Source organism: Brassica napus, chromosome C1, assembly GCF_020379485.1.
Source record: "Brassica napus cultivar Da-Ae chromosome C1, Da-Ae, whole genome shotgun sequence".
NCBI lineage: Eukaryota > Viridiplantae > Streptophyta > Magnoliopsida > Brassicales > Brassicaceae > Brassica > Brassica napus.
The window spans coordinates 47,609,103-47,627,179 of NC_063444.1; the positions used below are offsets into that span (position 1 = coordinate 47,609,103).

The window sequence follows — 18,077 nt, forward strand, 5'->3', positions numbered from 1 at the left end:
CTCAGGTCCAGTTGATGTCGATTCACACGGTGTTCTCCCAGGTGATAAGGATATCGCATCTAAGGGTCCGGTCCCTTCAAACGTTCATCCTCCACCGACCCAATCAACAGTACGCATAGATGATGTCGTTTTTGAACCTATGGAAACTCACACCCACGACACTCATGAAGCGTCGCCGCAGGTATGTCAGCTTAGAAATTTATAGCATATGCGCTTCGAGTCATCTAGCTACGCACATATACTCAGTTTGTGTTAGCATATCCTTGCTTTTGTAGGATCCTTTACCTCCGGTATCTCAATCCGACACTGTCCCTGACGTCTCTGGAGTTGTCAACCAAATTCTATCTGATGCTGGAATCAGCAAAGTAGGTTAATCTTAGAATGCTATTTTATCGGGGAAAATGATTTTCATTAACTGTCATAGGGAATAATAAATTCGTTTCGTAATTGATTAATGTCATTCTTATGTTCTGCTTCTCAGGAAATACCTCAGACATCAACTTTTGCCCGGTGACGTTGTTGGGGGCCAATGTCAGAGTTCTAACTTTGACAGATTGAATGAGCAGGTAATTCGCTTCCCGGTTCTCTGTTTTAGTGGTTGTTCTATTCTGTATGCGTATAGACTATACCTCATACGCATTATAGTACGTTTTCAAACCTTTTACGTCTGCCCACGTTGTTGCATCAGGAGCTTCCTCGTCCATCACCAGCTCCTGCTACCGTTGCTGCAGGCCCAAGTGTGAGTTCCAAGTTTGTTTTATTGAAGGAGAAGGTAACTCTTATTAATTAGTCCGGCTTTGTCATTGTCTCTAATATCGTAACCGTAAGTGGTATAGTACCGTTGGTTGATGCGATAAGTGGTGTAGGACTCCACATCTCATGGCGGTGAAACGCATGGCTCTAACCCCGTGGAGGAAGCTTCGGATTTGGGTGTTGAAAAGAATGATGATGTGGATGGGTCTAGCAATCCTTCTCCAACAAAATTTAAAGTACGTGTCTTTATCTTCTTTAGCATTGTCCCCTATTCTTTTTAGATGTAAGCATAATACAAACTCTGGTTTTCTTAATAGGGTGTGGGTGATGTGCCAGCAGAAGACGATGCTGCAGGTGATGGTGGCAGACGAGTTAGTAAACGGAGGCACACTAGTCCAAAGCGGTTCAGTCCTTCGGAACTGACAGTGCGTAAGGAAGCAACCAAAAAGGGCACGAAAATTGTCCCGCCTACTAAACAGGCTTCCAAGCGTGCCAAACAAACCGCCAATGCGTCATCTAATCCTACACCCCCTACCAGGGTGTTGCCCATCTTTATTGGGGGCTTCAATGCTTTTGCTCCTCCAACCCAAGCAAACCGAGACGCTTTCTTGAAGCGGTTAACTGCAACTAAGTATGTCCGACCCTGTACTGTTTCAACGATGTACTTCATACTATACTTTGGTTTCTAGTATAGTAACCTAAAGTAGTATATTCTATACTATATAATAACTCATACCGATTCTAATGTGTTCTCCATTTGATATGCCCCAGATCGGTGGACGACTGCAGCGGTTCCAGCTATTCTATTTCAAGTTTAGGCCCTCTCTTCCATTGCAATGGTGTTTGTTCGCATGAGGTATTTTGATGGTTTAAATACGAACGACTATTGCTTAGTACATCATTTCTATTAACTAATTGGAATTTCATTTCAGGCTTTGAACCGTGTGGTGAACCTCATACGTAACCGACGTGACCGTTTACCATCTGCTAAATTTGAGTTCGTGCCTCCATCGTTTTTCCTCGAGCTGATGCGTAATTATGCCGGGTTCGAGGCAATCAAAGAGAAGCAAAAGTTTGCTTTCTCCACCCATCTTAAACCACAGTTTCTGCATCTCCCTGGGTGGTATACTCAAGTTGATTTCATCTACAGTTCGTTTCTTATTAAAAAAACCCACTGGGTTGGGCTCATTGTGGACCTCAAAATGTCGTCTCTGTATGTCGTGGACTTTAATTCCGCATGCCCCTATACTGTAGATGTTACCTCCTATCTCTCCCCGATAGCGACCATGCTGCCTCACCTTGTTTCAAGGTATTGTATTGTCCCCAGTTCTTGTGAGATGAACTTCCGCCCCTTTCCTATTTCTCGAATAGAAGTCCCGGTTCTCCTTGAACACCCAGGTATAAAGTTTTTTCTTCATTTCAGGTTTATGAACATAATTTTTCATATATAAAAGATCACTTGTTTGCATAAATCCTAGGTTTCTCAGCTGTTGCTGCCCTTATACTGCTAGAAATGGCCACAGCTGATCAGCCTTTGAACTTTCTTTCTTTGAGTGAAGAAGAAGTACTTGTAGCAGCGGAGAACTATGCCATTGCAGCTTTGTCTATGGGTTAGGTTGGAGGTTGCTTGTGCTGTGTCTCGAATGTTTTATTATGTCACTAAATCATGTTTTTTTCCCTCTCTTAACTCCCAATCTGGATTATTTCGTTAGGACGCACTCTCACGTTGATCCAATGTTTACTTTAAACAATTTCTTTCCTTTAAAGTAAAAGCATTTTCAGTAAAGTGCTTCCCTATTAAATAGAGGCATGTTAGTACCCTGCTTTCTTTCTTCATACTAGGAAACATCACTGGTATACTATATGGTACAGTATTTATTGATGGTACCAGTTTCGGAAAGGATATTGGTTAACTTTTTCCATGCTTAAGGTGTAGATTTACTAAATGGTGAACGGTGTAAAAGTCCTCAATTTCGTTGTAGAAATTGTTTACCAGCTTCCTGTTCTCGGGACAAATGTAGGTTCATCAAATCGCCATCAATAATAGATGGGGATAGTTATTATGTGGAATATGTGGGTTCACCTATCCATATCAGGGTTTACTTATCCATATAATGGTCTACTTCTTAATATGTTTATATGTTTCACTGCATCTACTTGCGCCATACTATACCACATACTCTAATTAGTATAGATGAGAGTGAGAAACACTTGTTCTCGTTAAGGATGTGGGTTAACTATTTCCATAGTTATTATGTGGTGTGTGGGGGTTCACATATCCATATTAGAGTTTAGTTTTCCATATTAATCTTCAATGTTCCCATATTAGGATTTAATGAGGGACACATTGTATATCAAAATGGTAAACTATACTATATGGGGGAAATAGTATAGTATTTTATACAGAACATTTGTTGCTTGCATAGACGTGAGTTAACTATTTCCCAACTTATTATGTAGTGTATGTGGGTTCACATATCCATATTATGGTTTAGTTATCCTTCATCGGGGTTTAGTTTTTCATATTAGGATTTAGTGTGGTATATGTCAGTTCACATAACCATATCAGGGTGAGTATGTGGTATATGTGGGTTCACATATCCATATTAGGGTTTGGTTATCCATATTATAGTTTAGTTTTCCCTAATAGGGTTTTATTCATATTAAGGTTTGGTGAGTGACTCTAGTTTTTCTTCTACGTTGTGGGTTAACTATTTGCATAGTTATTATGTGGTTTATGTGGGTTGACATATCCATATTAGGGTTTAGTTATCCATATTAGGGTTTAGTTATCTGTATGAAACCAGCCTACTTCAACCCTTTATAACATAAATATTATATATGTCACATAGAATAGTAATGCGCAATATACTTGTGGCCTTCACCAGCTGGGATGTGTATTAAAAAATTCTTCCTTAGTATACTACCTTTAATAAAGACTAGTCCGTCGTTATAGTTCAATTGTTTTTCTTATAGGATTTGGGTTTACTTTTCCCACCGTTAGGGTTTAGTTTTACTAACACCTACCCGATGTAGCACGCCATCTACATCGTTTTAGACTAGTTGTATTTCATAACAGTATACTATACTATATGTGTGAAATAGTATATTGTGTTAGAAATGACTTTTGTTCCCTGGAGAGACGCGGGTTAAGTATTTCCCTACTTATTATGTGGTGTATGTGGGTTCACATATCCATATTAGGGATTAGGTATCCTTCATTAGGATTTAGTTTTTCATATTAGGGATTAGGTATCCTTCATTAGGGTTTAGTTTTTCTTATAGGATTTGGGTTTACTTTTCCCACCGTTAGGGTTTAGTTTTACTAACTCCTACCCGATGTAGCACGCCATCTACATCGTTTTAGACTAGTTGTATTTCATAACAGTATACTATACTATATGTGTGAAATAGTATACTGTGTTAGAAATGACTTTTGTTCCCTGGAGAGACGCGGGTTAAGTATTTCCCTACTTATTATGTGGTGTATGTGGGTTCATATATCCATATTAGGGATTAGGTATCCTCCATTAGGGTTTAGTTTTTCATATTAGGGTTTACTATGGTATATGTGGGTTCACATATCCATATTAGGGTGATTATGTGGTCTATGTGGGTTCACATATCCATATTAGGGTTTGGTTATCAATATTAGGGTTTAATTTTCCCTATTATGGTATTATTCATATTAAGGTTTCGTAAGGGATTCTAGTTTTTCTTCCATGATGTGGGTTAACTATTTCCATAGTTATTATGTGGTTTATCTAGGTTGACATGTCTGCATTAGGGTTTAGTTTTCCATATTAGGGTTCATTTATCCATATGAAACCCGCCTACTTCAACCCTTCATAACATACATACTATATATGTCACATACAATAGTAATGCACAATATACTTGTGGACTTCACCAGCTGGGATGTGTATTAAAAAATTCTTCCTTACTATACTACCTTTAATGCATACTAGTCCGTCGTTATGGTTCAACTAATTTTCTTATAGGTTTGTGTTTACTTTTTCCATCGTTAGGGTTTAGTGTTACTAACTCCTACACAATGTAACACGCCATCTACATCGTCTTCTACTATTTGTATATCATAACGGTTAACTATACTATATAGGGGAGTAGTATAGGGTGTTAGAAAGGACATTGATTTCATGCAGAGACGTGGGTTAACTATTTTCCTACTTATTATGTGGTGTATGTGGGTTCACATATCCATATTAGGGTTTCGTTTTTCATATTAGGGTTTACGTTTCCATATTATGGTTTGATGAGGGTCTCTCGTTTTTCATCTAGGGTGTGGGTTATCTATTTCCATAGTTATTATGTGGGGCATGTGGGTTCACATATACATATTAGGGTTTAGTTATCCATATGAAGCCCACTTATTTCAACCCTTCCTAACATACATACTATATAAGTCACATAGAATAGTAATGTGCAACATACTTGTGGACTTTACCAGCTGGGTTGTGTATTAATAAATCCTTTTGGGGTTTCTGAGTTAACTACACTTGTAGGGTTTAATTTCTGATTTTGGAAGAGGTTGCGCCTACCTACCGTACTGCTAACATTTAAAATTACCATACTTTCTCTGGCACATGGTATAGTACCACATTATATCCTTGTGGCCTTCACCAAGGTTGCCTCTACAATGTTTTCATTTCGAAATATTTAGTGGAGAAGGGCATCATTATATTCACATCAAAAGGTCTGCGGGTGTTCCGTACAACTTGCACATACTTTGTGCTTCACATAGGGTTCGTAGAGCATACTATTTACATACTAAATACATTGATATATGACAGCTATGCATATATTCATGTATTTAGTTAAAATTTGCTTCACTTCCCTATCATACTTCAATTAGAGGGCCAGTCCGTAGACGGCTAAGGCTTTCGCTTATTCACCCAGTTCCCAAAAAGAAGGTTCGAACTACCTTCAGATGCCTTCTCCATAGTCTTAGCTTTTTATATAGGGTTCCGGCAGGACGCCTTGTTGTGACATGAACGGCCACAACGTTTGCATTTCCTAGAGGATGAGTTCCCTCCTTTCTGCAACATTAGGACAATACTTATGTTGTTGAGAAAGGAACATCATACATTCAAATTTAATATACTATACCATATAAACCCACGTATATTCTAGTCACATGAACTATACTATATATGTCATATACAATCAACTGTTCAGTAATGTATGTTGTATCCTCTATTCATTATCATCATCATCATCTATCCTAGTTTGTCTCCCCAGACTCTTATGTGTTCAACCACCTGTCTATAAGTCGAATTCATCAGAAGGAAAGATGTACCTTATACTCCCCGCGGGAGAGGATGCGAACTTTCCTTGGACGGCCAGGTGGGCGTCGCACCGCCGATGGGAGAAGGTCGTTTGGAGTACCAACCCCTATTTCTACCCCTCCGACTGATGGGACCGGGTAAATTTTTCCGGCAAATCCTTGTCTCCAAGTTGTCACATAGTATGGTGGCGCAACCAACGCATCAGAAGGGAAGTCAATCCTTGTAGCAGCAGCTAGAGCATGAATACATGGAATGCCCATCTCGTCGTATTCCATACAACTGCAGCTGCAAGGTCCTAATAAAACGGTGAAGCACTCTCCCGCATTGTCCTGCACTTGAAACTCCAACTCCCCAATATCACGTACTGACAAACCTGTTGAGAGTTCGTAGTTCTCCTCAACCAGTTTTCGGACATTTGGTGTGAGGGTTCCTTGCTCTCGGTTTGCTTTTGCTCTACGCATTGCTAGCCAGCCCATAACGGCTGTGCGTATGTATTCAAACATAGTGATAAGGGGATATTCTCTTGCTTCCTTAATGACACCATTCCAAGATTCGGCAATGTTCGAGTCCATCAGGTTGTACCGGCTTCCTTTGAAATGGGCTCTAGTCCATTGTTCAAACCCTGAAAATTAGATAGTATTGTATGAGGTATTCTATTTAAGAAAAAAACTATTTTATTGACACAGTGTACATACCTATGTCAACCAAATATGCAGCGCATTGAGGGTTTATTTTCTGGATCTCAATAAATTTCTGATTAAACTCGGTCAGAATGCCCGTGCAGCAGCGGACATAAGGTTCGCGAGCCTGCTTTTTTTATATATTGCCTTTATATTGCGCCAAAGATGGACTACACATGCAACGTGCTGAGCGTGATTATAAACCTGTACGTGGAAAATATATAATTAAACTTATTACCATCAGGTATGAAATAGCTTTGGTAGTACGTGGACTAGTAATTGCATATGGTATAGTCGCAGTATAAAGAATAATATACAATTTTACCTTGCTAAGCCCACTGTAAATGCTTGCATGTCGATCTGAGATGAAAACCAAGCCTGGGACATCGTAAACAAATGTTTGTAATTTCTGGAAAAATCATTCCCAAGCATCGTCGTTTTCACTATCGACCACCGCAAAAGCTAGAGGAAATACTTGGAAATTTCCGTCTTGTGCAGACGCTGAAAGTAGGCAGCCCCCAAACTTTCCTTTCAATGACGTCCCATCAACAACAACCACTTTCCGCATCGACGGATACCCTGAGATTGACGCCCCATATGCAACAAAACAATACTTAAATCTTCTTCTCCCATCTTCGGCATCTGTACTCTCCAAGAAGCAGGTTGTTCCTTCATTTGATGACTGAAGCAGAGCTAAATATGCATGTATAAGTGAGTAGCTTCCTACCATTGTACCCATTGCATGGTCCATTGCAAGCTCTCTAGCTCTCCACGCTTTCCAATACGAGACGTTCACATGAAACTCATCCAACAGTATTTTCCTAATTGCTGCTGCGGTTGGGCCACGCTTGATTCCAACAAACCTTGATTGCATTATCTCGCCTATAACCTGAGTGGTTGCCAGTTTGTGGTAGTTGCGGCGCTCATCAACGGTGCATGAGTGAATGAGATTTGCTTGGCGAACTTGGAAGTTCCCACTAGCATCCAGCAGAACCGCATACACGCGCCATGGGCAACCATTACCAACGCATTGGGCAAGTAGCATTGCCGGACTCGAGCGGGGAGTTCTGAAATGGAACTTCCTATTCATGGCATGAATTGCTAGTTTGATTTTGCAGTCAGTTTTGGATTTGAAGACACGTCCGACGTAAATTTCGTCCCCCTCATACTGTATGTCAGCAAGGGCAGTATCCACACCTACAAAATTAAATTATGTCAATATCAAGTAGTAACTATCTGATATAGTACAGTAGCTGTTGTTGTATACCTAATTCTTTACTACTATACTATGTGTTGTCACATTGTATGTGTTATACCTGTTCCCCGACGACTGTTGAATACCGGTGGGGCATCCTTTCCAAATAGAGCTGGAGTGTATGGATCGCTTAGCATCTCGTGGAGTGCTTCATCAAATTTTCCCCAGTGTTGACCAAATTCGTCAGCTACCTCAGGAAGAGCCTCTGTACTCGAACTAGAACTACCAGCTCCCTTCTGTGTGGTGGGAATTCCAGGTATTCTAAACACCAGCCGGCGCGCTACAGGCCTAGCTGCATTTGCTTTCTCGGGAATACTTGCACGAAGCACAGGGACGACCATTGCATCGTCGGAGTCAGTGTTTGAATCAGTTTCATACTCTAAGGGCCGTTTCTTCTTTCCCTTCTGTCTCGCTTCTGTCTCCGGCGCAGAAAGTCGAACAATCTCGCCTGGCTCTCTAATGACTATTCCACGTTGTCCATGTGGAATAGTCGTGCGAGAAGTTGTACTATTTCGGCGTTGTCGTTCAGAACATTCTGGCACCTCCTGGTCTTTCCCACCTACATCCTTCTGTGTTGGTGGAAGAGTCAATGGAGTTTCTGAGAGTGCAAAAGCATGCCAGTCTTCCTCATCCACACAGTTGGCGCCTCCATCCTCTCCCCCTTTTCGCATATTACGTGACAGTTGGCGTGGTAGATTATCTTCTTTCCCACCGGGTGAATGTCGGACAATGGAGACATAAAGATCAACTTCTTCAATGGCGCTTCTCATCCGGATAAATACACCGACATCGGTATCGTCTGTAATGTACTGAGGTGTATCCAGCCCTCCATCACCCATTGCAACCCACTCCGGGTATTGAAACGACAGTTTGACAGAGATATCTTTCGATGTTATGTCTAGACATTCTTTTACTGCAGCTACTAACTCAGTCATTGTCATCTCCATTTTGAGTTCGATGAGGTGCTCTGCTGCACACACTATGTCAGGCTCAAATATCCATCGATTATCTGCATCACGGACCCATGTCCCATGTACAAACAACACTTTATCTGGCTCATTCATCTGCAACAATTACCACAGTTAACAGAATACTATTTCAGCGTGGGACCGGTAATACCATTCCATCTACATTATGTATATCACAGTGTATAGTAAATCCACAACCGAGGTATTAAGACCAGTTAACCGAAGGTTACCTTATCGAAAGTCAGAGCATTAACTCTGCATCTGTATTCACCTTCTTCTCTGGATTTTCTTACTTCTTACTCAAATGGACAGACTGTAAGAAATTAAAGGACTACACCATATATCAAGATGTCGTTGTCCTATTATCCTCCACATATTTACCGCACATAGTAAACTGTATGCGGTTAGAAATGTGGGTGACATGTTTCCTTTAAATCCCCCAGATCGAGACAGTACACGGTTAATAATGGCCATATTTATCTTAACCTACGTGTTCTTACCTTCTCCCTGTCACCGTCTACCTGTTTGATAGAGGGTTATAACCGGATGAAAGGGAACACATTTGTTACTCTCTTAATTATGTCAAAATCATTGACTTGCACCTAATTAATTTATCAAACTTATATATCTCGCAAATTCTCCCAAATAAATATATATATTAAAAAAAAAAAAAAAAAAAAAAGAGAGAATCACTCTTTAGAGTTATGTTATCATATTAAATAAAAGCAGAAAACATGGAAACACAAACCTTCTCCAGCTGCTATAAGTGAAAGCGCATGAGGAGGGGATAAAATAACTTCCTCTTTAATCCCTTCTACAAAAGTCCCCTGGAATCAATAAAAAAAAGGGGGGGGGGGGGGGGGGTTAAATAAGAAACCTTGGAGGAAAAGACGCTTGCAGCAATATAAGCCACTTGTTTGCATAAATCCTAGGTTTCTCAGCTGTTGCTGCCCTTATACTGCTAGAAATGGCCACAGCTGATCAGCCTTTGAACTTTCTTTCTTTGAGTGAAGAAGAAGTACTTGTAGCAGCGGAGAACTATGCCATTGCAGCTTTGTCTATGGGTTAGGTTGGAGGTTGCTTGTGCTGTGTCTCGAATGTTTTATTATGTCACTAAATCATGTTTTTTTCCCTCTCTTAACTCCCAATCTGGATTATTTCGTTAGGACGCACTCTCACGTTGATCCAATGTTTACTTTAAACAATTTCTTTCCTTTAAAGTAAAAGCATTTTCAGTAAAGTGCTTCCCTATTAAATAGAGGCATGTTAGTACCCTGCTTTCTTTCTTCATACTAGGAAACATCACTGGTATACTATATGGTACAGTATTTATTGATGGTACCAGTTTCGGAAAGGATATTGGTTAACTTTTTCCATGCTTAAGGTGTAGATTTACTAAATGGTGAACGGTGTAAAAGTCCTCAATTTCGTTGTAGAAATTGTTTACCAGCTTCCTGTTCTCGGGACAAATGTAGGTTCATCAAATCGCCATCAATAATAGATGGGGATAGTTATTATGTGGAATATGTGGGTTCACCTATCCATATCAGGGTTTACTTATCCATATAATGGTCTACTTCTTAATATGTTTATATGTTTCACTGCATCTACTTGCGCCATACTATACCACATACTCTAATTAGTATAGATGAGAGTGAGAAACACTTGTTCTCGTTAAGGATGTGGGTTAACTATTTCCATAGTTATTATGTGGTGTGTGGGGGTTCACATATCCATATTAGAGTTTAGTTTTCCATATTAATCTTCAATGTTCCCATATTAGGATTTAATGAGGGACACATTGTATATCAAAATGGTAAACTATACTATATGGGGGAAATAGTATAGTATTTTATACAGAACATTTGTTGCTTGCATAGACGTGAGTTAACTATTTCCCAACTTATTATGTAGTGTATGTGGGTTCACATATCCATATTATGGTTTAGTTATCCTTCATCGGGGTTTAGTTTTTCATATTAGGATTTAGTGTGGTATATGTCAGTTCACATAACCATATCAGGGTGAGTATGTGGTATATGTGGGTTCACATATCCATATTAGGGTTTGGTTATCCATATTATAGTTTAGTTTTCCCTAATAGGGTTTTATTCATATTAAGGTTTGGTGAGTGACTCTAGTTTTTCTTCTACGTTGTGGGTTAACTATTTGCATAGTTATTATGTGGTTTATGTGGGTTGACATATCCATATTAGGGTTTAGTTATCCATATTAGGGTTTAGTTATCTGTATGAAACCAGCCTACTTCAACCCTTTATAACATAAATATTATATATGTCACATAGAATAGTAATGCGCAATATACTTGTGGCCTTCACCAGCTGGGATGTGTATTAAAAAATTCTTCCTTAGTATACTACCTTTAATAAAGACTAGTCCGTCGTTATAGTTCAATTGTTTTTCTTATAGGATTTGGGTTTACTTTTCCCACCGTTAGGGTTTAGTTTTACTAACACCTACCCGATGTAGCACGCCATCTACATCGTTTTAGACTAGTTGTATTTCATAACAGTATACTATACTATATGTGTGAAATAGTATATTGTGTTAGAAATGACTTTTGTTCCCTGGAGAGACGCGGGTTAAGTATTTCCCTACTTATTATGTGGTGTATGTGGGTTCACATATCCATATTAGGGATTAGGTATCCTTCATTAGGATTTAGTTTTTCATATTAGGGATTAGGTATCCTTCATTAGGGTTTAGTTTTTCTTATAGGATTTGGGTTTACTTTTCCCACCGTTAGGGTTTAGTTTTACTAACTCCTACCCGATGTAGCACGCCATCTACATCGTTTTAGACTAGTTGTATTTCATAACAGTATACTATACTATATGTGTGAAATAGTATACTGTGTTAGAAATGACTTTTGTTCCCTGGAGAGACGCGGGTTAAGTATTTCCCTACTTATTATGTGGTGTATGTGGGTTCATATATCCATATTAGGGATTAGGTATCCTCCATTAGGGTTTAGTTTTTCATATTAGGGTTTACTATGGTATATGTGGGTTCACATATCCATATTAGGGTGATTATGTGGTCTATGTGGGTTCACATATCCATATTAGGGTTTGGTTATCAATATTAGGGTTTAATTTTCCCTATTATGGTATTATTCATATTAAGGTTTCGTAAGGGATTCTAGTTTTTCTTCCATGATGTGGGTTAACTATTTCCATAGTTATTATGTGGTTTATCTAGGTTGACATGTCTGCATTAGGGTTTAGTTTTCCATATTAGGGTTCATTTATCCATATGAAACCCGCCTACTTCAACCCTTCATAACATACATACTATATATGTCACATACAATAGTAATGCACAATATACTTGTGGACTTCACCAGCTGGGATGTGTATTAAAAAATTCTTCCTTACTATACTACCTTTAATGCATACTAGTCCGTCGTTATGGTTCAACTAATTTTCTTATAGGTTTGTGTTTACTTTTTCCATCGTTAGGGTTTAGTGTTACTAACTCCTACACAATGTAACACGCCATCTACATCGTCTTCTACTATTTGTATATCATAACGGTTAACTATACTATATAGGGGAGTAGTATAGGGTGTTAGAAAGGACATTGATTTCATGCAGAGACGTGGGTTAACTATTTTCCTACTTATTATGTGGTGTATGTGGGTTCACATATCCATATTAGGGTTTCGTTTTTCATATTAGGGTTTACGTTTCCATATTATGGTTTGATGAGGGTCTCTCGTTTTTCATCTAGGGTGTGGGTTATCTATTTCCATAGTTATTATGTGGGGCATGTGGGTTCACATATACATATTAGGGTTTAGTTATCCATATGAAGCCCACTTATTTCAACCCTTCCTAACATACATACTATATAAGTCACATAGAATAGTAATGTGCAACATACTTGTGGACTTTACCAGCTGGGTTGTGTATTAATAAATCCTTTTGGGGTTTCTGAGTTAACTACACTTGTAGGGTTTAATTTCTGATTTTGGAAGAGGTTGCGCCTACCTACCGTACTGCTAACATTTAAAATTACCATACTTTCTCTGGCACATGGTATAGTACCACATTATATCCTTGTGGCCTTCACCAAGGTTGCCTCTACAATGTTTTCATTTCGAAATATTTAGTGGAGAAGGGCATCATTATATTCACATCAAAAGGTCTGCGGGTGTTCCGTACAACTTGCACATACTTTGTGCTTCACATAGGGTTCGTAGAGCATACTATTTACATACTAAATACATTGATATATGACAGCTATGCATATATTCATGTATTTAGTTAAAATTTGCTTCACTTCCCTATCATACTTCAATTAGAGGGCCAGTCCGTAGACGGCTAAGGCTTTCGCTTATTCACCCAGTTCCCAAAAAGAAGGTTCGAACTACCTTCAGATGCCTTCTCCATAGTCTTAGCTTTTTATATAGGGTTCCGGCAGGACGCCTTGTTGTGACATGAACGGCCACAACGTTTGCATTTCCTAGAGGATGAGTTCCCTCCTTTCTGCAACATTAGGACAATACTTATGTTGTTGAGAAAGGAACATCATACATTCAAATTTAATATACTATACCATATAAACCCACGTATATTCTAGTCACATGAACTATACTATATATGTCATATACAATCAACTGTTCAGTAATGTATGTTGTATCCTCTATTCATTATCATCATCATCATCTATCCTAGTTTGTCTCCCCAGACTCTTATGTGTTCAACCACCTGTCTATAAGTCGAATTCATCAGAAGGAAAGATGTACCTTATACTCCCCGCGGGAGAGGATGCGAACTTTCCTTGGACGGCCAGGTGGGCGTCGCACCGCCGATGGGAGAAGGTCGTTTGGAGTACCAACCCCTATTTCTACCCCTCCGACTGATGGGACCGGGTAAATTTTTCCGGCAAATCCTTGTCTCCAAGTTGTCACATAGTATGGTGGCGCAACCAACGCATCAGAAGGGAAGTCAATCCTTGTAGCAGCAGCTAGAGCATGAATACATGGAATGCCCATCTCGTCGTATTCCATACAACTGCAGCTGCAAGGTCCTAATAAAACGGTGAAGCACTCTCCCGCATTGTCCTGCACTTGAAACTCCAACTCCCCAATATCACGTACTGACAAACCTGTTGAGAGTTCGTAGTTCTCCTCAACCAGTTTTCGGACATTTGGTGTGAGGGTTCCTTGCTCTCGGTTTGCTTTTGCTCTACGCATTGCTAGCCAGCCCATAACGGCTGTGCGTATGTATTCAAACATAGTGATAAGGGGATATTCTCTTGCTTCCTTAATGACACCATTCCAAGATTCGGCAATGTTCGAGTCCATCAGGTTGTACCGGCTTCCTTTGAAATGGGCTCTAGTCCATTGTTCAAACCCTGAAAATTAGATAGTATTGTATGAGGTATTCTATTTAAGAAAAAAACTATTTTATTGACACAGTGTACATACCTATGTCAACCAAATATGCAGCGCATTGAGGGTTTATTTTCTGGATCTCAATAAATTTCTGATTAAACTCGGTCAGAATGCCCGTGCAGCAGCGGACATAAGGTTCGCGAGCCTGCTTTTTTTATATATTGCCTTTATATTGCGCCAAAGATGGACTACACATGCAACGTGCTGAGCGTGATTATAAACCTGTACGTGGAAAATATATAATTAAACTTATTACCATCAGGTATGAAATAGCTTTGGTAGTACGTGGACTAGTAATTGCATATGGTATAGTCGCAGTATAAAGAATAATATACAATTTTACCTTGCTAAGCCCACTGTAAATGCTTGCATGTCGATCTGAGATGAAAACCAAGCCTGGGACATCGTAAACAAATGTTTGTAATTTCTGGAAAAATCATTCCCAAGCATCGTCGTTTTCACTATCGACCACCGCAAAAGCTAGAGGAAATACTTGGAAATTTCCGTCTTGTGCAGACGCTGAAAGTAGGCAGCCCCCAAACTTTCCTTTCAATGACGTCCCATCAACAACAACCACTTTCCGCATCGACGGATACCCTGAGATTGACGCCCCATATGCAACAAAACAATACTTAAATCTTCTTCTCCCATCTTCGGCATCTGTACTCTCCAAGAAGCAGGTTGTTCCTTCATTTGATGACTGAAGCAGAGCTAAATATGCATGTATAAGTGAGTAGCTTCCTACCATTGTACCCATTGCATGGTCCATTGCAAGCTCTCTAGCTCTCCACGCTTTCCAATACGAGACGTTCACATGAAACTCATCCAACAGTATTTTCCTAATTGCTGCTGCGGTTGGGCCACGCTTGATTCCAACAAACCTTGATTGCATTATCTCGCCTATAACCTGAGTGGTTGCCAGTTTGTGGTAGTTGCGGCGCTCATCAACGGTGCATGAGTGAATGAGATTTGCTTGGCGAACTTGGAAGTTCCCACTAGCATCCAGCAGAACCGCATACACGCGCCATGGGCAACCATTACCAACGCATTGGGCAAGTAGCATTGCCGGACTCGAGCGGGGAGTTCTGAAATGGAACTTCCTATTCATGGCATGAATTGCTAGTTTGATTTTGCAGTCAGTTTTGGATTTGAAGACACGTCCGACGTAAATTTCGTCCCCCTCATACTGTATGTCAGCAAGGGCAGTATCCACACCTACAAAATTAAATTATGTCAATATCAAGTAGTAACTATCTGATATAGTACAGTAGCTGTTGTTGTATACCTAATTCTTTACTACTATACTATGTGTTGTCACATTGTATGTGTTATACCTGTTCCCCGACGACTGTTGAATACCGGTGGGGCATCCTTTCCAAATAGAGCTGGAGTGTATGGATCGCTTAGCATCTCGTGGAGTGCTTCATCAAATTTTCCCCAGTGTTGACCAAATTCGTCAGCTACCTCAGGAAGAGCCTCTGTACTCGAACTAGAACTACCAGCTCCCTTCTGTGTGGTGGGAATTCCAGGTATTCTAAACACCAGCCGGCGCGCTACAGGCCTAGCTGCATTTGCTTTCTCGGGAATACTTGCACGAAGCACAGGGACGACCATTGCATCGTCGGAGTCAGTGTTTGAATCAGTTTCATACTCTAAGGGCCGTTTCTTCTTTCCCTTCTGTCTCGCTTCTGTCTCCGGCGCAGAAAGTCGAACAATCTCGCCTGGCTCTCTAATGACTATTCCACGTTGTCCATGTGGAATAGTCGTGCGAGAAGTTGTACTATTTCGGCGTTGTCGTTCAGAACATTCTGGCACCTCCTGGTCTTTCCCACCTACATCCTTCTGTGTTGGTGGAAGAGTCAATGGAGTTTCTGAGAGTGCAAAAGCATGCCAGTCTTCCTCATCCACACAGTTGGCGCCTCCATCCTCTCCCCCTTTTCGCATATTACGTGACAGTTGGCGTGGTAGATTATCTTCTTTCCCACCGGGTGAATGTCGGACAATGGAGACATAAAGATCAACTTCTTCAATGGCGCTTCTCATCCGGATAAATACACCGACATCGGTATCGTCTGTAATGTACTGAGGTGTATCCAGCCCTCCATCACCCATTGCAACCCACTCCGGGTATTGAAACGACAGTTTGACAGAGATATCTTTCGATGTTATGTCTAGACATTCTTTTACTGCAGCTACTAACTCAGTCATTGTCATCTCCATTTTGAGTTCGATGAGGTGCTCTGCTGCACACACTATGTCAGGCTCAAATATCCATCGATTATCTGCATCACGGACCCATGTCCCATGTACAAACAACACTTTATCTGGCTCATTCATCTGCAACAATTACCACAGTTAACAGAATACTATTTCAGCGTGGGACCGGTAATACCATTCCATCTACATTATGTATATCACAGTGTATAGTAAATCCACAACCGAGGTATTAAGACCAGTTAACCGAAGGTTACCTTATCGAAAGTCAGAGCATTAACTCTGCATCTGTATTCACCTTCTTCTCTGGATTTTCTTACTTCTTACTCAAATGGACAGACTGTAAGAAATTAAAGGACTACACCATATATCAAGATGTCGTTGTCCTATTATCCTCCACATATTTACCGCACATAGTAAACTGTATGCGGTTAGAAATGTGGGTGACATGTTTCCTTTAAATCCCCCAGATCGAGACAGTACACGGTTAATAATGGCCATATTTATCTTAACCTACGTGTTCTTACCTTCTCCCTGTCACCGTCTACCTGTTTGATAGAGGGTTATAACCGGATGAAAGGGAACACATTTGTTACTCTCTTAATTATGTCAAAATCATTGACTTGCACCTAATTAATTTATCAAACTTATATATCTCGCAAATTCTCCCAAATAAATATATATATTAAAAAAAAAAAAAAAAAAAAGAGAGAATCACTCTTTAGAGTTATGTTATCATATTAAATAAAAGCAGAAAACATGGAAACACAAACCTTCTCCAGCTGCTATAAGTGAAAGCGCATGAGGAGGGGATAAAATAACTTCCTCTTTAATCCCTTCTACAAAAGTCCCCTGGAATCAATAAAAAAAAAGGGGGGGGGGGGGGGGGGGGGTTAAATAAGAAACCTTGGAGGAAAAGACGCTTGCAGCAATATAAGCCATGAGAAACTCGCTATAAAATTCGCAGTTCAAATGATAATTAGGAGGATCAACTTCAAATGTGCTTGAAAGCAATGTAACATAGAGCATTGCAATCAAACAAAGGGCCTCATATTAACATTCTAATAGCAGAGTCCTCATAATGGAACCATATATATTTTCAGGTACCAAATAGCCTAAACATGGTTCCTAATAAAAGATTCTTTGACGAGCGATGTAATCACAACAAATATATTACGAGTCAGCGAGAGCAGTAGTCTCAAACGATGATCTGAAGCTGAAACACATACCTGTTTGTCTTCTCTGATCCTCAAATTGTGTCCCGGTGGATTCAATAAATCATTGACAACCTGAAATAAGGTGAAATTTAAGGATAGCAATCTCAAAGGACAATTCGAAGGCAGAACATTTCTACCACTCTCCGATACTATTGAAAATGAATATAGAGCAAATAAGAAAATATGTGAATCATAGCACCTCATTATAAAGTTCCAAGTAGGAAATACGCAAGAGAAACTCTTGATTTGGTGTCTGCAAGAA

At 39.9% G+C, this 18,077-nt stretch overlaps 4 protein-coding genes across 6 annotated transcripts; all 4 read right to left on the reverse strand.

The window, feature by feature from the left end:
- Positions 1-3,681: 3,681 nt before the first annotated feature.
- On the reverse strand, positions 3,682-9,587 carry LOC125580339. 2 transcript variants are annotated; one of them, XM_048744692.1, is made up of 3 exons: positions 7,065-9,587; positions 6,071-6,943; positions 3,682-5,810 (listed from the first exon to the last, which is right to left on the reverse strand). In XM_048744692.1, exon 1 carries the CDS (start codon positions 9,056-9,058, stop codon positions 8,036-8,038), a length of 1,023 nt encoding a protein of 340 aa, XP_048600649.1. In that variant the 5' UTR covers positions 9,059-9,587; the 3' UTR covers positions 3,682-5,810; positions 6,071-6,943; positions 7,065-8,035. The 2 variants fall into 2 exon arrangements, with proteins under 2 accessions (XP_048600649.1, XP_048600650.1); XM_048744693.1 differs by having other exon boundaries at positions 3,682-6,681; positions 6,755-9,587.
- LOC125580088 lies at positions 7,158-7,784 on the reverse strand. The gene has a single exon (XM_048744062.1). The coding sequence runs from the start codon at positions 7,782-7,784 to the stop codon at positions 7,158-7,160; it is 627 nt and encodes a 208-aa protein (XP_048600019.1).
- Positions 9,588-11,344: 1,757 nt separating the features above from the next.
- On the reverse strand, positions 11,345-17,250 carry LOC106418036. Of its 2 annotated transcripts, XM_022695267.2 has the most exons (3): positions 14,728-17,250; positions 13,734-14,606; positions 11,345-13,473 (listed from the first exon to the last, which is right to left on the reverse strand). In XM_022695267.2, the coding sequence occupies exon 1, from the start codon at positions 16,719-16,721 to the stop codon at positions 15,699-15,701; it is 1,023 nt and encodes a 340-aa protein (XP_022550988.2). In that variant the 5' UTR covers positions 16,722-17,250; the 3' UTR covers positions 11,345-13,473; positions 13,734-14,606; positions 14,728-15,698. The 2 variants fall into 2 exon arrangements, with proteins under 2 accessions (XP_022550988.2, XP_048600648.1); XM_048744691.1 differs by having other exon boundaries at positions 11,345-14,344; positions 14,418-17,250.
- Positions 14,821-15,447, reverse strand: LOC125580089. Its single transcript, XM_048744063.1, has one exon. It carries the CDS (start codon positions 15,445-15,447, stop codon positions 14,821-14,823), a length of 627 nt encoding a protein of 208 aa, XP_048600020.1.
- Positions 17,251-18,077: the final 827 nt, after the last annotated feature.